This window comes from Cygnus olor, chromosome 9, assembly GCF_009769625.2.
Source record: "Cygnus olor isolate bCygOlo1 chromosome 9, bCygOlo1.pri.v2, whole genome shotgun sequence".
Classification (NCBI taxonomy): domain Eukaryota; kingdom Metazoa; phylum Chordata; class Aves; order Anseriformes; family Anatidae; genus Cygnus; species Cygnus olor.
Genome location: NC_049177.1, coordinates 6,857,600 through 6,880,685, shown reverse-complemented (window position 1 = coordinate 6,880,685; position 23,086 = coordinate 6,857,600). Strand labels below are relative to the sequence as shown.

The 23,086-nt window shown below is 37.4% G+C and overlaps 1 protein-coding gene across 4 annotated transcripts in view; it reads left to right on the top strand.

The window, feature by feature from the left end:
• CLSTN2 (calsyntenin 2) overlaps window positions 1-23,086 on the top strand; it is a 463,158-nt gene that overhangs the window by 420,519 nt on the left and 19,553 nt on the right. For all 4 annotated transcript variants that reach the window (XM_040568122.1, XM_040568120.1, XM_040568118.1 and 1 more), the window contains one exon: window positions 14,630-14,792. In XM_040568122.1, the coding sequence (XP_040424056.1) occupies window positions 14,630-14,792 (163 nt within the window). The remainder of the gene's footprint in view (window positions 1-14,629; window positions 14,793-23,086) is intronic.

Genomic DNA, 23,086 nt, shown 5'->3' with positions numbered 1-23,086 from the left:
TCACTTCATTGATGTATTCATGATCACAACGTGTGTCTTTTGGAAACAAAACAGCTTCATGCTTTGTAAAGGAATTAGTCAGAATTAAAAAATTAACTTGAAAGCTTCAATCAAATAACTTCAGTCAGAGTCCAGATTTCAGACTAGGAAACAAATGAGAGATTTGGGCTTTTTCAATTAAGTAGGAGGTCAAAGGATCTGGTGGTTTTCATTTTTTTCCTTAACATTACTCTTATATGTTAAGTTGTAATAATGTGTACAGTTTGTGAATAATTCTCAAAGACATTATTTCCCTAAATCTTTGCATTTCTTCTATCTCTGATCATATATATAGACGCACATAAATGTATGTAGAATGTGTAACATTTATAGTATTTTCTGTAATTTGAATTTAAGAGATGTTTAACAGAAAATTCATTCTGACAAATCATAATGTAGTATCTGGGATATAAATAAATTAAAACACTATAAAAGCCCTTAAAAGTTAGAGAAAGAAAATTAAGCTTGTAATATTTATTCTGGCTAGGCTCTTTTTTTTTTTTTTCTCTTTTGTTGTTGTTGTGTTTGTTTTGTCAGGGTGGTGATGGTGGTTGTTGTTATTATTCCTCATATTCAGTTAAATCAGGTTTTGATTCAACTTGATCTTTAAAAAACAAAATGTTGCCATGTTTCATTATTAGGTAGGAAGTGCATTCATCTCAGAATATTGATTGCTCTTTCCATTTAGAAAGAAACAGTTTCCAACTGTGATAGGACCAAAGAAGTATTTTGTTGAGCCTGACAATCTGCAGCATTTCATGGTGGGAGGTATAATGCCTCTTTCTTCCCATTCTTTTCCTGCTCTCTGCAGCAGTAGATTTCAAAGGACAAATCCATGCTGACAGTGACCATGTTGCATTTCAGAAGCAAAGTTCTTTGCATCATACCTGAAAGTTTTATTTATTGTTTTATATGTGAAAGTATCTTGTGTGGAATGTTGGTATGGTCTGGAAGTAAATATTAGTAAACATCTTATTCACTGCTATATCTCAGAGCACCTTTAAAAGTTCGTCAGTGTAACTGTCTCCCTTTAAATTAGAAAGTGTTTTGGAAGCAGATAACTGTTTTATGAAGTGAAGACAGTTAAAATTCACATCCAAATTTAACACCTAGATTAGGTAAATTAAATCATTGCCATTTCTTCTAGCCCCTACTAGCTTGTAGCCTGTGTACTTATTTTTATGATCCATAAAAACTAGAGAGAATAAATTGTATAGTATCTAGGTCAAAAATACCATTCTGATCAAAAAGCACATAACTGGTCATAATCAGTCATGGTATAGTTTAGCATATAAAGCTCGACTATAGTTGAGTATGTAAAGAAATTATCTACTTTAGGTGTGAACAACAGAGTTTATCTACTTCCAATACACACTGATAGACATACAATTTACTCACCTTTTAGTTTCCGGCTATATTGATGGATGAATATACAATTCAAAAATATTCACCTGAGTATTCCTAAAAAAAAAATATTTGATTTATTAAGGACATGGGACTGTAAAAGGTATGGAATCATTCAGCTAGTGATTTATTGACAAATTTTGAGTAGTTCTTTTGAGATTTACAGAAGTTTTGTGATAATAGGAGCATCAGACATAAAACCTCAACTGGATATATTCTAAATCTCAAATATATGCTGTATAATGTTTGGAAAACTATTTTGAAGGAAAATCCAGCATGCATAAATCAGCTAGAAAGTTGACTTTGAACTCACAGCTTGTTGTGATGCTGATGTGCAGAGTGAATTTTGGGTATTTACTGTGGATTCTTTTGTTTTAATTTCCTACCATGTTATGTTTTATTTTGATTTGGGAACTTTTTCCATGTAGAATGCACACAGATGTCTGGCAGAGACAAACAGCTGGACTGCTGAGTGCTGTTTGACCTTACAGTCCACTTACATCAGGGTACTCTTCTGCCTTTTATTCATTGATTATTAGAAAATTAGATTATTAGAAAAAAGGGAAAGAAAAAGGAAAGAAGGAAAATAACTCTACCAGTCTGAGTTACTGTTCAGTGAAGCTGTTAAAAGTAATGGGTATTAGAAGAACAAAGAGCAACCAACATGGAATACTTTTTTAAATTTATTTAAAGAACACCAGAGAAAGTTGCTAAATGCTTATTTAATTGATCTACTCACATTGTGGCTTAATAACGTCTGCTGAAATCAGTGTTGCCTCCTTCACCGGGAAATGATTTCTGACAGCCTAACGAGTAGGGAGTATCGCTTCTGAAACAGGGCGCCACTTCAGCTGCACTCACTGTGTACTCTCATTCAAAGACCCCACCAGCCTAGAATGACCGGAATGAGGGGTGGCCTGATTCAAAACACTGGGTTCCAATACAATTCCCAATGTTTACGTTCTTGAGGGCAGGGGGATTAGAGAGACAAAGTTTAATGACCAGGAAAAATTAGTTATCAGTGAGAAATAATAAGTTACTTCCTAATCCTGTGATTATTACTTATGGAATCTACTTACACAAATTACTTCAATTTATGTTAACTACCAAGACTTTGTTATTATGTAACTGAAAAAATATCAATAATAATTATATTTAATATTATAGTTAACAGTTGAGAGTTCTGTTAGTTATGTTTCACTGCAATAATTTTCAATTTCAGTGTAAGTCAGTTGTTAATATTATTTTGAGAAAGCTTTTTGTATATCTTCAGATGCACATTGGATCACTTCTTTTTTATATATCTTTGGATCATTTTTATTTATGTTTTTTATTTTAACAGTTTTGAAATTGATCTGTTCTGATACATGCTGTGAAAGTACCCTGAAGTCTTTATAACTAGAATAAGAGACTGGTTACTGGTAGGATACTGCAAAGGGGTCTAAGGAAATATTCTCATTGATTTTTTGAGCTGTTTAGGGTTTATTCATCTCAGTGATTATACCATGTTGACATTACAGCAATAATATTAATAGAATCGTAGAATATCCTGAGTTGGAAGGGACCCATAAGGATCATCAAGTCCAACTCCTGGCACCGCACAGGTCTACCCAAAAGTTTAGACCATGTGACTAAGTGCACAGTCCAATCGCTTCTTAAATTCAGACAGGCTTGGTGCAGTGACTACTTCACTGGGGAGCCTGTTCCAGTGTGCGACCACCCTCTCGGTGAAGAACCTCTTCCTGATGTCCAGCCTAAACCTCCCCTGCCTCAGCTTAACACCGTTCCCGCAGGTCCTGTCACTGGTGATTACGGAGAATAGGTCAGCGCCTGCCTCCCCACTCCCCCTTGCGAGGAAGTTGTAGACCGTGATGAGGTCTCCCCTCAGCCTCCTCTTCTCCAGGCTGAACAGGCCAAGTGACCTCAGCCGCTCCTCATACATCTTTCCCTCTCGTCCCTTCACCATCTTCGTCACCCTCCTCTGGACACTCTCCAACAGTTTAATGTCCTTTTTGTACTGTGGTGCCCAGAACTGCACACAGTACTCGAGGTGAGGCTGCACTAGCACAGAGTAGAACGGGACAATCACTTCCCTCGACCGACTAGCGATGTCGTGCTTGATGCATCCCAGGATACGGTTGGCCCTCCTGGCTGCCAGGGCACACTGCTGGCTCATACTCTACTTGCTGTCAACCACAACCCCCAGATCCCTCTCTGCAGGGCTGCTCTCCAGCGTCTCGTCGCCCAGTCTGTACGTACAGCCAGGGTTGCCCCGTCCCAGGTGCAGGACCTGGCACTTGCTTGTGTTAAACTTCATGTGGTTGATGATCGCCCAGCTCTCCAATCTGTCCAGATCTCTCTGCAAGGCCTTTCCACCCTCAGCCGAGTCTACAACTCCTCCAAGTTTGGTGTCGTCAACAAATTTGCTCAAAACACCTTCTAGTCCTACATCCAAATCGTTAATAAAAACATTGAGGAAGACTGGCCCTAACATGGAGCCTTGAGGGACCCCACTAGTGACCATGAATATTATCTTCTAATTTGAAAATACTGGAAATCCATAACTGTTCTGCAAGCTTGTTTCTGTGTGTATGTATACCTTAGCATATTTATATATATTATACATACATACATATTTATAATTTTCCTATATTATTATAGGAAGTATGGAACTACTGAACAGTTTTTAACTTATCCTTTCCAACCACTCACCTCTCAGTCTTACATTAATGTATAAGTCTTTAGGTATGGTACAGGGTATTCTAGTCTCTTTTGAGAGTAAGACAGGAGAAGGGTCTATCCAAGTAAATAATCAGATTTATTTTAAAATGGAATGCCTTCTCATGGGAAAGGGCCAGCAATGATATCATATGAGATTCTATCAGCAGACTGTGAAATGAGAAGCTGTGAGATGTCTTTTATTTTCTTATTCTTCAGTAAATTAAGTCTTACCATTCAATTTTTTAATTCCATTTTAATTCCTCAGTTTTTATACCCTGAAGGTTTGTTTCCAGATGACTCAAGTGTCATGTATAGTTGGAATAAGTTGGCTTCATTAAACAGTGCAGTAACAGTGGATATTTTGATTACTGAAGAGGGCACAGAATACAGTGATGAAAGACAGTGATCTACTTAGCCTGGCAGAACACCAACAGCACAATAGATACTCCGAGAATCTATCTAGCAAAGAGGTCAATGTTACAATTAACATTCCCTCTTTAGCACACAGGGCAGGTAGTTTAGACAAGACCAAATAATAAATGTTGGGAAACTTGGAGTCAGATCTACATACTTGGCTTTTTTAAATTAAGGATGATACACAATTCAGATTAAAACTTAATCACAGTAATAAAATGCTTGCCTCAGTTGCCACAGGGTGACTGCAGTGTTTTTATTCATCACCTTCTTTAAGATGAAAGATACTTGCTGTTTCAGTCAACCTCAAAATAAACTACACTTCAAAGTTCTGCTAGATTCAGCTTTTTATCTCAGGAAAATCAAAGATCAAAACATGTCTTACAGCTGTAAGTCTGGTACTAAATACAGACTCATCTTTTAAGTGCATGCTCTTCCTTCTCCATTCATTCGAACGTACATGGAGGGAAAAGAGCCAAGAAGAAGGTCTTACTTTTATTTGTCACTACAGAGTAAATAGGCATTTCAGATAAAATGCAACAAGGCATTTCCTATGTGAACATCAGTAACTATAAAGAGGAATACTTGACAAGCATGTTACGTAACTGTATTTTCAAGAATTGGCTTTCACACAGAATCACAGAATATTAGGAATTGGAAGGGACCTTGAAAGATCATCTAGTCCAATCCCCCTGCCAGAGCAGGAACACTTAGATCAGGTCACACAGGAACGTGTCCAGGTCGGTTTTGAATGTCTCCAGAGAAGGAAACTCTACAACCCCCCTGGGCAGCCTGTTCCAGTGCTCTGTCACCCTCACCATGAAAAAGTTTCATCTCAAATTGCTTTGGAGTTTAGTCTGGAGTTAGCAATTCCTGAGGTAGTTCTCAGTTCCTGAGATAGTTCTCAAGAAGAAAAAATTGTTAGAAGATGGTACCATATTTTCTAAATGATATAATGGGCATCCACACTTTACTGTTTGGCATGTCAAATCATACTGCATAATAAATACCAGAGCTCAAGGTATTCTAATAACATGATATACTAATATTTTCTTAACGATAGCAGACAAAACTTAGGGTTGTTTCCTACACCATCTGTGAAAACTTGTTTTTTTAAGAGAAAGTAAATGTCTAAATTTTATAAACATTAAGCAGAAGAAAAAGTATGTGCCAGACTCACTGCATGTGCAGTGAGTAAACAGTTGAAAATACCAGTCTGGAAAGTGAGTGACTAGATAGGTACTTATTTGCATATAGCATTTACTTGAACTAGGTACATCAGAAAGTCCATTAGTTTTATACTCAGTACTTTGCACTGAATAGTTTATATTGAAATACTTGTTTCATAAGCTATGCAAAATTTCATTTTGTAAAATCAACATTAAACCACATTATCTTTCCAATTAGTGAGATGATAAGGGCAAAGAAGTGCTTCCCCTTCACCTTTAGTTCCTCTTTTTCAAAATATGCAATCATGGAAGATGTTTTCTGCTTTGCTTAGCTTCCTAAATAAGGTGTCAATTAATAGTGACATATGGAGAGAATTTTAGGGCCATTGTGGTCAGGGTTTCAGATTGTCTCTCTATGGGCGTGTAACTTTGGTGACTCATTAAGGAGCTCAGATTTGCTCTGTTGTCAACAGAGCCTTTAGAATTCCTGTGGCTCATGCTCACCTTAATATAACTCCAGGAGGTTTCTCTTCCTTTTACACATGCAACCAAAGGTAGGGAATACAAGCTGAATTCCTGTTTCCTCACTGAAAGTCCTGTGATGAAGCAATAACTTGCTTAATAGTTATTAAGAGCAGAGTAGTCTCTCTTTTGCTGCTTTCTGTCACTAGTGTTCCTCTTACGCTTAGTTGAGGTTCTAGAAAGAAGGGATTAATTTGTACAATGTTCAGTCTTTATTCTAGGACTGGTTGTATGCAGTACTTTACAATTTCAGAATTACATGGCACTAAAATACAAATATCAGGAGATATGTTGTATTAAGGTCTCTGAGAGCTAGTTCTAAGCCATACATTTAAAACAAACGTAGAAGAAAGTTTATTTCGTTTTCCAAGTTCACTCACATATTTGAAGCTTACATAAGATCAGTTTATGTATTAGAGAAATCCAACTTCCGATACAGATAGTAGCTATAGAAAAGCTTCCTCACGAAGGAGTACAAATTACTCCATGTAACAACCAGTACTGCTAACAACTGGTAGAGGGGTGATGCTCTAGTCTCATAGGCATAAAAGCACTGGTCCAGAGCAAAGCAACCTGTGTTGTTGTTGTTGTTGTTTTTTTTCCTTCACTGCCGGCCACCAGCTGTCAGACTCTCAGAACTTGTTCAGTGATGCTATGTGATCAAAGGGGAGCAGCACTATACAAGCTAGGATTCAAACTGCAAGTTTTATGTGGAGGATAAGTCTACAACAGTATTTTTATGAAAAAAAAAAAAACACAAAACAACAAAAAAAAACCCTGACCTCGTAGATTGTGATGCTGCTTTGCAATCTATCACCCGTTAATTTAACTCGTGGGAGTATATTGATTCCTGCTTTTCCCACATACAGTGTACTTTTCTTCTATTGTGCCTTTATTACTACATACATACTGTACCTATTGCCAGCTCAGAGGCAGGACATACTGATTTTGCAGACTGAAAAAACTGTAATGTGAAAGACCTGCTAAAGAATTAATGTAGAAAGGGAAACCCAAAGAGATTATCAAAATAAATAAATAAATAAATAATAAAATAATAATAAAAAATCCAGCCCATAATATGAATATTGTAGAGCTTTATTTAAAATTTCCTGAAGAGGCTGTGGATTTATTAGGGACAGATTTGCAATCTGAACAGCTCCACTTAGTGGTCAAGTATATGCTGACCCGTTTCCTCAAATGCTTAAATCCTTTTCAGTTCAGCAGTTCTTAGATTAAATAAAGCCAACACATGTGGCAAATATCTGGATATTAAAATGTAAAGGCAGAGGGAGAACAAGCAGATAAGTGCTAATGCAAAGAGCCCATTACTGGGGTAGAATAAATAATACTACAAGACAACAATTTATATTACTGGATGAATTTGATTAATCTGTGTTTGCACTTCGCTTTTGTTCGTTTTCAATAGCTCTTCCCCAAAATGAATAAACTAGCAGATTATACTGTAGGACAAAGCCGACTTAAAGTGCGTATCTGTTGGTTCTCACAAAAGTAAATTTTGACTATAAAGCCTGCATATTCACAGCAGAAATATATTTTGTTCATTGTATTACAAAGCAGAAATGCACTGTGTAGCCCAGGTATCCAGTGAAATAAGTACATCCTGAATACTGAATATCTGCATACTGAACTACATACTTGCAATCTGCACCAGGATGTGTTTAGCAGCGTATCCTTTGGTGGTGGTGGTGGAATAATGGAACAAACAAACAATAACAACAACAACAACAACAAACACACAAAAAAATCATAAGGTTCTTATAGCCAATGAGAAAAGAGATAAGTTGACTATGTAACTTATTTCCCTGTATTACTTAATCAGCTTTTGCAGGTAGCTCTGCTATTGAATTTAAGGCAAAGACTTATCAAGACAGCAGCAGAATAATAGCAAAAGCAATGCCCCAAGATATATATGTTATATAACTAGCATGCCTTAATAGAAATTTCTGGATGAGAACTCATAATAGCAAAACAATTAAGATTCTAGATGAGTTTCTGAAGTAACAGTTAAAAGCACATTCAACAATGTCTTTAAAATTCCCATTCATCACAGACAAAGCTATAAACCCCAGAGTGAGACAGGAGAAAGCTCACCTTTGGACTGCCTTCATGCAAAACTCAGTAACCTTGTGCATAACTGCTTATAGCTCTTACAAAATTTTATTTTCATTGGCATATGTTAATGTACAACAGTGTTGTTTTTTTTCGTTTGTTGTTTTTTTTTTTTGGGGGGGGGAGGGAACAACATGCAAATGCATGTAACTTTTTAGCTTTTACTGGAATTCCACTGCAATGTTTCCAAATTAATAGCTTATTTTTCGCTTTCAGGCTTTCTTTCTTATAATAGCACTACTCCGTTAGTCTTTGTGAAAGGTGCAACGAAACTGTCTTTTGAAATCTTTAAATCTGTTACCTTCGAGCTCCCTGTTTGTATTCAGTTCAGTGCTTTCTGCTCAGTACTATAAAAATGTGATCTTGTTTCTATCTAAATACATTGGAACCATTTAAATGTCTATTTTGTGTCACCAACAAAAAAGATGAAAGGCAAAATTTGTAAAATTTTAAAAAGCTCTCTTAGAAAGGATTATTTTGGAGATTGAAAGAAAAATGTGGTATTTCTTTTTAAACACAAAATAATAACCATATATCCCCATTCAGATATCATCTGTGTTCTGTATTCTGAACCATTGTAAGGGGTGCTCTGCTTTGAAGCAGATTCACAAAGCATGGGGCTGCTTTCAGAACAGGGCAGAGGGTTTGATCTGGGTGCTGTCTGTAACTGAGTGGATATTGCTAAAGCCTTTAAGCGTGAGATCAAAGGGAGGTTCCCTGCATTTGTTGTCTCTTCAAGTGAGAGGTTCCCTGCATTTGTTGTCTATTCGAGTGAAATGAGATAAAAATGCAGAGCCTCAGTTGTTTCTGCATGTTTACAAATTTTCACAATGATGACCTCCAATGAATCTATAGACATGCTTGCAAAAAAGGAAACAATTCCAGTGTTAAGGTTTTTGCTATAAATGAATATAATAGCCTTCTCCACTATATTCTTGATTATAGAGTGGCCTAAATAAAATGTTTTACTAACTGAAATCTACCAAACAGCAGAAAATAGTTTTATCGAAAGGACACAGAATTTATCTGTGATGAAGAACAGTCTGATAGTGAAATGTTCCATGGTCTTAGAGACACTTACAGTCCTGAAAGGCCAGTACCTCCTGGAGTGACACTCCAGGAGATGTCCATCAATTCAGGCAGGATGATTTATATTATATACAGTTAGGTTGAAGAAACAACAATGCACATTCTTCTTTCAATTTAAGTCATCTCTGTTGATAAAAATACAATTGTAGAAGTGAAATAATGCATCCAAAATTTAATGGAAATCATCTATAGAATTTATCCATAAAAAGGAAAAGTGAGGAGGAGAATTTAGCAGCTTTGCAATTTCTGTTTATATCTTTTATTCACTTTTGAGAAGTTAAGCTCTGTGCTGCACATTTAAAACATCTCCAGTCTTTGATGGAAATGAAAGCAGATCTCGAACTGGTCTCACCAGCCCAGCTGTTTGCAATGACTACTACACTGTTCTTAACTAACCACTTTATTTTCAAGTTTTTAGCACAAAAATACTGTCAGTGGTCAGTCTCTTCTTCAGCTCAGCTGTACAGCTCAGAGTGCTCCTCTGAGGAGATGCACTAGCGCCATTAGCATTTCCATTGGCATTCCACCCTTGGGCGTGGGCACCATCACAACACTGCCAATAGTTTGACCTAGTTTAGGATTTGCTTTTGCAGAATATACTAGATAGGTTCTTTTGGTGTGCAACTATTTAAATTTGAATCAGTTATTAAGACGGGAATTAAGCACAATTTGCACAAGAGTAGGTGAAAGAGCCTGAGCCAGCTAGCTGAGCAGTTGGTTAGCAACGTATTTTAGCAAAGAAACAAAACAAAGGGGGAATATACAGCAAAATCAAAAAACTCCAAAGGTATTGATTTTGTTTTGTTTTGATATCAATATTTAAGGCACAATATAATAGACTCAAGGCAGCAGGTGAAAAGATAAAATACTGAAAGTAAGAGTAAGGGGAAAGAAAAATAATTGAAAGCCAGATGGGAGAGCAGTTTATCAGAGGCCTAAGAATGAGGGAGTTACCTAGGGGATAAATTCCTCCATTGCTGTTTGCAAATACTTGAAAGGGAAAATTCTTTCAGAGAACACAAATTAGTTAAACTTAGTCAACTCAAAGTGTTTACAACTATGCTGATACTACCCTAATCACAATGAAAGAAAAGATGGGAAAGTGCTCCAGCTAGGTTCAAAGTATTTCTGCATTTTGAATGGAAGTGTTAGTTTGTCCCTTCACCTTTTTTTTTTCTTTTTTAATTTGTTTTACATTTCTCATTTAAATCTAAAGTACGTTTACAGTGAAATATCATAATTAATGTAAACAAGTAATTTAGGATTTTTCTCCACAGAGAATTTATGGTTTTGGATGGTTTATTTCTAGTAGGGATTTTTAAAAATCTGTTTTGCAAAAGAGTTCTGTTTCCCTCCCAGCTCACGTTAGTAGTCAGCAATAAACAGAAAAGTATTTGGAAGCTGTCACTAGGTAAGTACGAGTGGAGTAAAGGAAATAACACTATGGGGTAGGGGACAGCAAGTTTTCCAAGAGGCCTTGCTTATCCAGAGTTTGTTCTGCCTCTACCTCCATCTAGCTTCTCCAAATGGATAAAGCTAGTTTGGAAGCGATAATGTTGTATAGTTACAATTACAATTACCTCCATACTAGAAATTCCATTTTGTGAAGTCCATGGGAGTAGTCAGTCTGAAATAAATGCACAAATTCCTGTATTCTCTAGACTCTCTAGACTTCCCATCAAAGCTGGTATAAATACAAAACATCTTTCTGTTAAAAAAGGATTGAAAGGAGTGTAAACTTGAAAAAAGCCGTATACATTTGATGGAAGTAATGGAATTAATAACTGCTTACTCAGCTCTAAAGGGATAGACCCAAAACATGCACTGAGTAGCACTGACAAGATGTGCAGAGCTGTTTGTGTGGCCAGCTCAGTTGTCTACTGAACGTAGCTGGCAAAAATGTAAGGATCATTTAGGAAGCTAGTCAGAGGTTTGAGAATATGCATGGCTGTTTGCTGCTGAACTGAAGCACTGGGACACCTCTTGAAGTATGGGTTGTCCGTGTATCTAGCCAAACAGGTCAATGAGGACAGCCCAGGACTGTAAGCTGTAAAGGACATGTTCTCGTGTGTGCACGTCTGGCCCTTATATACAAAGCCATAAAAGGCGATATTTGCAGACCAAGGAAGCCTCTTTCTAATTGCTGTATGCTTCTCAAACCAAAACACTGTTTTCAATCCATTCCTAACCATTCCAATATAAACCAGAAAATTCTTCTTCAGAAGATAAGAGCTTTCATGTCTTGAGAAACTTACTTCATAGACTATATTGCATCTATTTTCCTCCATTTCATGAAAACATATTCCCATGTAATGACTTGTAGTGATCACTGAGACTTCAAACTAGTTAATTCACTGTGATTTGATTAATATATTTCAGAGGTAGACTGACATGATAAAGTGATTATACCAGCCTAGTGATCCAGCAATCTTTGAAAGCTAAGCTTGCTCATCGGCAATTTTATCTCATTAAGATAGCTTTATAAATTAGATTTTTTAATAAAGTTCTTACTTTACATGATTACAATTTCTTTATTTGCCAAACTAGTATATTTTATCATTTTATTTTCATAGTTTCACCGCAATCATTACATTCTGTTGCCAGTGTGGAATGCATGCAAGCAGGGGAAAAATTGGCTTCCTATGTTAACAAGGTGAAGAAGGTGTCTGAAATGACAGCATAACAAATTGCACTCTGCAATTATTTATTTCATTATTTTGTTGCCTGTGAAATGGCCAGGCATGAAATACTTCTACTGAGTGGCTGGGATGTATTCCAGAGTTTTTAAATAATTCTACTGCTACCTTGTAGAATATTTGACTTTACACCAGGACTCTGTACAGATTCTTAAAGATAGTTTGGTGGTGTTTACTTGTGTCAGAGTACCTAAGCTATCTTGAGAGACAGCTTAATTCTTGATAGAATTAAGAACCTAAACAGTTTGGGTGCTTTTGAAATCTCAGTAAGCTGAGATCTCACCAAGCTGAGATTTTAAGTGCCTAAATTCCCCTAAAAATGTTGTATCTATGTGTTGAAATTTAAGGAAAAACATACAAGTGATACTCTGAGGACTTTAACAAACTGTCTAGAATTGCTATATCTTATGTTCCAGGATGTACCAGAAAAAATAAGGTCAGTTAGTAGTTTGTCAGCTGTGGAAATCTGCAGCTGGACATCTGCATTTTTCCTGGAAGCACTGGAGACCAGTTGCTGGACTCTTGAATTGTAGTGATTATGTAATCGTGTGTTTCCAGACAGCATTTTCTTCAGAAAAATGTAACTGCCTTATTGGTCAGTCACTAGAGCAATCAAACTAGCTATATATTACCACGCTTCCATGTATATGAAGCCCCAGAATGTTTGTTGAGGCCACATTAGTGCTTTTGCTTTAGTTAAATGTGAGGATTGCTCACTCATGTAATAGTTGGGACATTCCAACTGATGTAGTTAAGGGTTGCAAAAAGAAATGCTCTGAGGCAGTTGTCTGAAAAATGTGAAATATCAACCCCTGTAGTTTTTATCACACAAGTTCTCTCAAACTCAGGCACAGCATTCATTTTGTTTTATATAAAATGTCTGATACATGGGGCTATGACGCATCACAGTCTAATGATCAGGTCAGGAAACTTGGCAAGCTGTTCTTCCCTGAAAGGGAGGACTGCATAATAGTATTCGTGATTGCTGTTTGTTCAATAAAGTTTTCAGTCTTCCAATTTATTTACTTTCAATTTTGGTTTCAGTTCATTTAACCTTCAGAAAACATTTGTGCTGTCTATTGCTTACAACAGGAAGACTCTAGCAGCCCCTTTACTGCATTTATCTCTTGCTGTGGAGCTGTGATGTCTGCAGTAATAAATGTATCCGTTTGAAATAGAAGTGATTAAGTTCTTGTTGAAATGTCTTCTGGAACGAAACATTAGCTTTTGATTTCAAAGGGCAGATATTGCAGCAGATAGCACTTAACCTGGTCAAGGACAGTGTTATGCTTAAACGTCACTTTTCTGCTTGCCTTTATGAAACAGCAAGGATATCTGCATTCAAGCACTTCAGTTTCTTAATACATCAAAACAAATATCTCTGCAGAATTGAAAGTAGGATGACTGTAACTATTTTTAAACTATAACTATAATATGTAACTTATTTTTAAAAACATCCCCCATCCTACCAATTTGCCATGATTTATTTTTTTGAACTTTTAAATCTGAAAGATACAAGAAAGGAAAAAAAAAAGAATTGGGCAGGAAGTGGTATTTACACACTAGACTTCTGTCTTCAGAGACACTGATTCAGCTAACTGTACATTTTTGAACTAAAACAGAATTTGACAATCTCACAGTAATCTCCGGTTATCCAGCTCAGAAAATCATGTGAATTTGACACTGATACTCTCACCTTGAAAGTACAGTGTAACTATGGCTGTTGCTTTTCGATACTGATGTAGATAAGTGAAACTATATAGGTCCTCATTTTGCAGAATACCTGGGGAAAAGCTTCAGACTAAATAAAACAGGAAGCATAGAGAAGATTTGGGTTGTCTGCCCAAATCAAGAAGACAGACTACTTGAACTGAGTTCATGTGTGTGCGTACAGAGCACAACAGAAATCCTTCTAGTACAGTGAAGGTCCTGATACGCTGAACAGGACTTTCTAAATACTAATGCAATACTTAATAATGGCAATTGAATCAAACCATTGATAATACAATATAATGTCTAAGTGCTATGTATTTTCTTAATTTGAAGCTAACAAGGATCCCCGGTAACTGCCAAAACATCCCAAGTACCTGCAGTTTTGTGTTCTCAAATGTCAATAAAGACACTAGGAAACTAATCTTATGTATTAACAAATGTGAAAATACAGAACAAGTACTGAATTGTCTGATTTTTCTGTTTCATCCATGCCTTGTTCTTGATGAGTGTGCGTTAAAATGCCTGTATTTATCAAATATATTCTTCATGTATAATGTAAGTATCACCATTGTTTCACACTTTCGTTAATTTTAACGATATATAAATTGCAATAACTTTTTTTCTATGAGTGAAATTTGGAAACAATACGATTTTAAAAGAGTATGAGATATGACCATTAGTCACCAGACAGTAAGTGCTAAATAATCTTTTCTCTTGCATTCTGTCTTTCAGATTTGTGATAAAGAATGGCATTACTATGTTGTCAATGTTGAGTTTCCCGTTGTTACTTTATATATGGATGGAACAACATATGAACCTTATCTTGTGACCAACGATTGGCCCATCCACCCTTCACACATAGCCATGCAGCTGACAATCGGTGCTTGTTGGCAAGGTAATGTGACAGCAGATAGTAGATAGTAGAATTTTGAATTAAGAACAATGAGCTTAATTTGTCTCCCTGCTTGAATAGTAAATTAGTTACGAAAAGGTTTGTGGTATAAAAATAGAAGTAAATCCAGAGTTAATAATTAATCAAGTCCAAGGATAAAATGGATAAGACATTAGCAGGCTTTGCATTTCCATCCTCTAAAGAAGTGTTGAATCCAGTTTGTATATTTAATGTGAAAGATTGTTTTGTTTATCTTTCTCTTCACTATTTTTAATTACTTTCCTTGGTCTCCGACTTTAAGCAAACTATCTAAATATTACTCTAAAGAACTTAATCTCCTCCTACAACTCCACCTATCTCCTCTTTTCAATCTCTGCATCAGATTTCTGTTGTTGCTTTAACTACTTATGGTCCAATCCTGCACTCTTCACATAGGATGTACATCACCGGTAATTCCACTAATTTAATCAGTTCACCCTGTTACAGACATAAAAGTGAGAGTAAAGTAAAGCCAGAAGTCACATCCCCAAAGCCATACATGTATGGGCCTTAACTTAAGTATTAATTTTCCCTGTTTTCTGCGTTTGTAATACCTCTCTTCTCATTCTTTTGTCTTGTCCTTATGTGACTGGTATCTGTTTTCTTTTGTGTTCTCTGCTTTACACTTGAAGCAGTCCTCTTTTTCTGCTCATCTGCTCTTGTGAAGTTCTCTTCTTTACCCTTCCATGTTGATCTCTGTTTATGCTGTCTTGTTTTCACTTAAGACAACAGCAAAGTATGAAGTGAAGCAAAATGTACAATTAGGACAAAATGCTTTTGTATAGATTTCTTCCCCACTCTTTAATGTTGGTTCTCATTCTCTCTTCTTGTTACCTTGTTTGCTAGTTTGATCTCTGCTCATTTACAGTATTTTATTAGCAAAATTTGGATATCTTATCTATGACAGAGCTATTCAGTGTAAATATTATTAGAAGCACGTCCAGCTGTTAGATTATGAACACTCTGGGGGTAAAGATCCAGTCTTTATTTCAATGACAACATGCAGAATAAAGCTACACTAGTCCTAAAACCAAGATTTGATAAATATTGATCACTCAGATAAGTATTATGATAGCTAGCTAATCAGCATGCCACCAATCCTATACATTTGTACAAATATACACTGATCCACTGATCTTGCCTAACTGGTATTTGCAGGCTTCCATCTCTGAAGGATGAACTTTAAGTCTATTGGAATTTCCATTTATGTTGAATATGTAACAGAATGCATATAATTTTATTCTAAGGTGCTAAGGCAGTCTTAGTCCATTTTTAGCTAGAAATACGGGGTGAAACACCTACCAAACAGTTCACAAAACAGAACTTGGTTTTAGACAATAGTTAACTGGGACAAATAGTTGACAGATACCAACACAATTTACATGAAGTTTCTTTTTGGCTGAAAAAGCTGAGAACAGGACTTTAAAGGTGATAGAATAGAATTTTTCTAGGGTCCGTCAGGAACTGGCTAAAGTTTAATGCAACGCAGAAAGTCACTGACTTAACTAAAACAACCCTGGTGGCTAGATTCCAGCTTTAATGACACAGTGGGCAAGAGGAAAGTTGTACAAAAATCTTTTTGTTTTGACATTATCAATATGAATTTTCTCTTCTTAAAATTAGATATTCTAAATGTTATTCTCACATAATCTTCCTTTTTCATAATTTAAAAGCCTTCGTCCTTTTTTTTAGGGAGTTCATTTACAGGGGAAGATCTAGGCAGAGCTACCACACTAATTTAGGGTTCTGTTGCAATGTCTAGCAAAGATCTCCCTGTTTTTAATTTTGTGTAGTTCATGTTTGATACTGTTATATTTTTGTGGGGGTAGTTAATTTGGGGGTGGGAGTTAAAGGATTATCTTTAGGCTAAACGGTGTGGCTTCAGTCCATTTAATACATAGTATGTGTGACCCAAGCTGGAGACTTCTGAGCTGTGATTTCAATGACACTAGGTTGGGAAAAAAAATAATACTGCTACAGAGCTAAGCAGACTGGGCTCTTAGTGAACTGAGTGTGGGGATGAGCATTGTGGACTGCTGGTACAGTTGTTACCTAGGTTAGGCCTTTTTGTATCCTGATAGATTTTAACAGCTTCTGCTGCAGATACTGAAGGCTGAGGATTTGACTTAATTTTTTCTTCTTTAAAAGGACTGTCTTGTTCAGATCAGTGGTCTCACAGATGATTGTCAAGGGTGCGACTTTGAAGTAGGTGGGGTTATTTAGGTCCAAAGTGCAGTTCTGTTTCTAATGGTAAAATAAAACTTGAGGCAAAATTGCTCTCTCCTCAAAGGTATTTGAAGGACAAAATTACCTTCTTTTAAGTGTGCTTCCAAGAACAAGAGAGACACGGAAGGGAACATGAGGGAAGTGTGACCCTGGCAGTGACTCTGAACCCAGCCCTGCTTCTCATAACTACCTCCCTGAAGGGATATTGGAAGCAGACATGGTCAGTCTGGATCACAGAAACCTCCTGAAGGCTCAACTTCTGCTCTTGTTTCAGGGCACCTCAGAAGGGCAGAGTATGGCACTTCAGGAAATGCACTCAAAGAGAGCTTTTAAAATAAATAGTTGGCACCTGTTGTTTCTTCACTTAACCATATTTAAATAACAATGAATTAAGGGAGTCCTTAAACTGACAGACAAATAAACCACTGAAATGTCAAAACATACCAAGGCCAACATAAAAATTAGTATCCAATTTTAACAGCTTAAAAAGTCATACAACCAAACCTGATGCATCTGAAATTGCTAGCCTTTCTGAACAGATTCTATATGCATTATATGCTGTGGTGTCTGGAGGAAGACAATTAAAAAATATATTAGCAGTTGTAGCAATAGTACAGCAGTTATTATTATACAATATTGTGTGAAAAGTATAGCAAAATACATGTGAAATGTTTTTTTCCTTTTTTTTTTTTTAATGTAATTAGAGTTGGGTGAGGGTTTGGGTGGGTGTTGTTGTTACGTTAAAACAGGAATTTAGTTCTGCTGCCCATACTGTGTTACTGCACCAAGGTGTGTGGCTGATGAGTCCTTCCAGGCTGCTGAGACTAGCGTGTCATGTATGGCCTGTGATGACTGGGACAACTGTGACATTGTGGCACACGTATTGGATGTACATATTAGAGACAATACTTTTGATTATTTAATTGTTAATCTGGCCATCAGAATTTACTTTCCATGACAGAGAAGCCCTGTCCATATAAAACTCTTCTACTGTAGCAATAAAAAATAATGCTTTGCCCATAGATCAGGTCTTCCAGCTCTAGATTCTTGAGAACTTTCCAAACAGTGAAGAGGTAACAGTTCTGGAGCAACGAATTATAGTTATTCTTACTATACAAGAATGAAATGCAGCATCAAGTGGGTAGGAGAATTTTCCTCAGGTCACCAAAAACAAATCCACATCAGAGCAAGAACAGAATCAGACTTTGTAACTGACCACCAAATTGTTCTCATTCACCCTTATAGCTTTTGCAATTCTGTTCCATTCTTCTAAGCAATGCAAACAAAAAGATTAAGGTTAGCTTTTCTTCAAACTGCACTTTCCAGGATCTTACTCTAGTAACTTCTCCTCTGAGTTCATTATTTATGATTCAGTTTATCTGAGAACATAGTAAATGAACCCTTTTAGAGAGTAAGAAAATTCCTCCATTAAACCAAGGTTTATATGGTCTCACTCTGATCCTTTTGTTGCTAATCATTCAGTGGCAAAGGCAGTCAGAAGAAGGCAGCAAATTACATGATTTGGTAGTCTAATCATTTTTTGTACCACGGACTGCAAACAGATTTCTTCCAGGCTTCTTTGAAAAGATAAGGTCTTAAGTTCATACCGTTTCCCTCCCACAGTGGCTTTTTTTTTTTTTTAATGTAGCATTCCCAAAATCCTGTCAGGAAAGCTGTGACACAAGTTAATGACTTATCAGAAGGTTATACTGTAGCTTACCGTGACTGTAAGTCATGTAAGTCATTATTTCTAATAATGCCACCCATTCTGGAGTGCTGGAGGGCTTCACACTGCAATTAATTTATGCCAGCCACAATGTGCAGGGGAAGATCTTTAGAAGAAGCCTGTTAACAGGCAAACTCTGTTACTGTGAATGTAGCAGAAGGCTATTGTAACTTCTGGTTTCTAAGCAATTTCTGTTTTGGTTTTTGTTTGTTTATTTTTGTTTTGTATTCTTCTGTCATTTTCCTTTGTCCTTAATCTACAGTGGAAACCAATTTTTTATAAAATACTTCTGTGGAATAACCTTATCTTCTAAACACTCTGTTGACATATCAATCACAAAGTTGCAGTCAGAGAACCTACTTACTATTAAAGACGAGAGGTATGGTAAGAATTAGAAGTTGGAGAGGGATCAGAACACTGAGGGCCACACTGCGGGCAGTGCAGCAGCAGCCTGCGTCACTCAGTGTTGCATGTCCCCCAGAAATTAACATGTTCTACAGATAAAGATTACTCCCTACTGCATAGCATAACCCCAGGGGATGCTGCCCTGGGGGCTGGCGTAGGCTTTACCAAGCCAGGGCATCAGTGGAGTGAGACAAGCAGACAAATTAATGCAAGACCATCTCGGTAGATTTCAACATAATGTCTGTATGTCTGTATACTGCTGCTTGTTAGTACAGCAGTATTCTTTCTCTCTATTGCTCTTCTTCTCATCAAAAACTTCACTGGTATTTTGGCTATTGCAGAACTACAAACATATGTGAAAGGTTATTTTAGGAGGGTGTTTTCTTAGAGAGCTGAATTTACATTCAAATCTGTCAATAATTTAGCATAGATATATGTCCCTTATTTAACTGTATTTCTGCACTGGGCAATATGCAGCAGCACAGGGTTGTTATTGGAGGAACAGGAGTATAGTTTTTTTCATGCAGCATTAACATAGCTTGGACTGTGGTTTACTCTAAGGTAAATAAAATTGTAACATTTCTCCATGATTGTCAACATTTCCCCAATTCCTTTAGGAATAGTAAATATATATTGGCATAATTGTGAGAGATTATAGAGTGTTTTTCTTATCTTCAGAGAAATTATCTTAAATAGCACAAGTTAAACAAAGCTTTTGATCTATAGACATATTGCATAGAGATAAATTAGCATATGCATACTTAAGAGCAGGTAGCCTTTAGCATTCTTGTCCTATTTCATATTTAGGATAGTCGTCCTATTTCACATAATGCTTTAAAGCCTAAAGCTGTCTGTTTAAGGTCATCAGGTTATGATGTCTACCAAGAGCAGGGGCAGACTGAAATAGGGCCAGGATTGATGAATTATCTTCTGGGTAATTTCTAGCTGAATTTTATTTAAAAAACAAAACCAAAACAACAACAACAAAAACCTACAACGTGTGTGTGTGTGTGTGTTTGCGCTAAGAAGCTCTGGGAGTATAAAAACTCGAGTCTGTAATTATGTACTGTGTTCAGTTTTGGGCCCCTCGCTACAAGAAGGACATGGAGGTGCTCGAGCGAGTCCAGAGAAGGGCGACCAAGCTGGTGAGGGGTCTGGAGAACAAGTCTTACGAGGAGCGGCTGAGGGAGCTGGGCTTGTTCAGCCTGGAGAAGAGGAGGCTCAGGGGCGACCTTATCGCTCTCTACAGTTACCTTAAAGGAGGCTGTAGTGAGGTGGGGATTGGTCTGTTCTCCCACGTGCCTGGTGACAGGACGAGGGGGAATGGGCGAAAGTTGCGCCAGGGGAGTTTTAGGTTGGATGTTAGGAAGTACTTCTTTACCGAAAGGGTTATTAAGCATTGGAACGGGCTGCCCAGGGAGGTGGTGGAGTCACCATCCCTGGAGGTCTTTAAAAGACGTTTAGATGTAGAGCTTAGCGATATGGTTTAGTGGAGTGCTTAGTGTTAGGTCGGAGGTTGGACTCGATGATCTTGAGGTCTCTTCCAACCTAGAAATCTGTGTCTGTGTCTGTGTCTATCCTTGTGGCTGGGATCAGAAAGTGTTTGCTAGATGACAGGAACCCCCAAAATTGTGACTTACTGAGAGATTTTTAGGACAAGGTGAAATGTATGTTGGAAGCATTTGCTTTTCTCCATGTGTAAGGGAGTCACCCCAACTGATCAGCACACAAGTAGGACAGGCACCTACAACATACTCATCTGAAATTAAGTGGGTTATTTCTACATTTGGTCTATTTATATTTGAAATTTCAAGCACCAATTGTACATGTTCTTGTGACTGTTAAAGAATATGCAAAATACAGTAACATTGTTAAGTCTTGCTTTCATTGGCAGCTTGATCACTCCCCACTGAGGGCTACTGTGTAGGTGCAGTGTGCAGCCTTTTCTGGTGCGTGTGTCCTCCTCTGACTTGTATGTCCTGTTCCAGCCTGTTCTAAGCGCAGTGCCTAGTTTATGCCTAAGCTGTCTCTTTCTTGGAACCATAACCCAATTGGCTTCTATAATGGTTTTGTCTAGTGGGGAGACCACAAAACCCTTCTCTACTTCTCTACCCTTCTTCTACTGTGTGTTCTGGTGTCATTGTGTGCTCTCCCTGGTCACCCCCACAAACATTCACACTTAGCAGAAAAGGAAAGTAACTCAGACTCTGTCAGGGTGACCCCGAGCAAAGTTCTGGTGGGATGGATCCCTCTGCCCCTAGTGCCAGAGCTGCCCTGCTTGCCCTGCATTAATGTAATTAAAGGCAGAAGAGATCTCATTCAGCGCAGAACAAGAAGAATCCCAGTCCAGAAGATAGCTATTATTTTAGCAACTGAGAAATGTGATGCAAACCACTTTGACAGTGACTAAGCAGTGAGCAGCATTAGAGTGAATAATTATATACATTGACAGTTCCTCTGGATGCCTCCTACAGTCTGTTGACACCGTCTTACCATTATGAGGACTGAATTAATGCCAAAAAGCCAACATTCATCCATCTGTATCTGCCAAACTTTGGGAGTGCTGGGTCAGGTGAAAAAGTAATGCACAGTTTTATCACCCAGATTTGAATAACACTGTGGCCTGTGTTTCCTCACAATGTAATGGTGATTGAAGGAAACAGCAGCTGAGATTTGTAATTCAGGGTCTATAATGAGAATAAGTAATGTTGCTCTAAAAGGTTATTTCAGCCTTTCCTGTGTTGCGGACATCAACCTAACCCCCAGCTGACTGTAAGGAAGGTTACATTTTCCTTTATCTTTCACATTATTCACTTAAGTTAGTCTTAACTACTTAAGTATCCCCCCAAGAATTAATACTCACAGCATATTAATCCATAATGATCAATAAACGTAGAGCTGAATGAAACACAACATGTAATGGAGTTGAGGAGTAATGTTTTTTTATTCCCTTATGATGAAGGTCTTGATACTACTGTAACATCTTTGTGGAGTTTTTGTTTGATTGAGCTGTATGGGACTGATAAGAAACGACAAAAAGACTCTGAGAGCAAAAAATCCCATGAAACTTGCTGAGGCAATCTAGGTTAACAGGATGGGCTGACCTCTGGGTAGAAACTTGTAGATGCTGTGTTGCAAAACACTTTAGTTTTCATTGCACCAGGACATTAGGAAAGAGAAACAAATTTAGGACACTTGGATTACCTCAGGATCACCATTACCAGAGCACCACTTTGTTCTCTTGAGTTGTTGCTCCAGAGGCTTGTGTAATATATTTAGGCTGTCTTTATTATCTCAAAAATATTGTTGCTTAGGCTCAGTTGGTACCACAACCAACAGTTGGGTTCAAATTGTCTCAAAGCAGTAAGAGCAGCTGGGAGTAGCTTATGCCGTTTTGTCAGTTGTTTCCTAGCATGTGAGGCTTTCAGTTATGAGTCAAATTGAGACAATGGAACTGAGCCTTCCTCCTGCCCAGTGAGGGCAGTGAATCTGCACTGCTTATCAGCTGCCTGTGGAGCCACACAGGCATGAAGTATATCATGCTCAGGGTCAAGGGGTGATATTTGAAAATACCAGTATTTAGAAGGATTTGGATAATATTCTGTAAAAATGTTGCTACTTTTAGCACTAGCTGTAATTACACTGTCCTTTAACATGCTACAGAATTACCATTCTCATACTGGATTAAACATCCTTACACACTTGTAATTTTGGGAACTAAGAATATTAGAGTGGCTAGGACTTGGAGATTTGCCATCCTGGGCTCAATTTGAACATACCGAGAAGCTGAGGCCACATACATGAAGAATATTAGGCTGCTGAAGCAGAATGAAAAATGGCATGCAAACATGGTAATGTAGGAGAACCAAGCATGAATAAAACACTGATATAGACAGAAGTA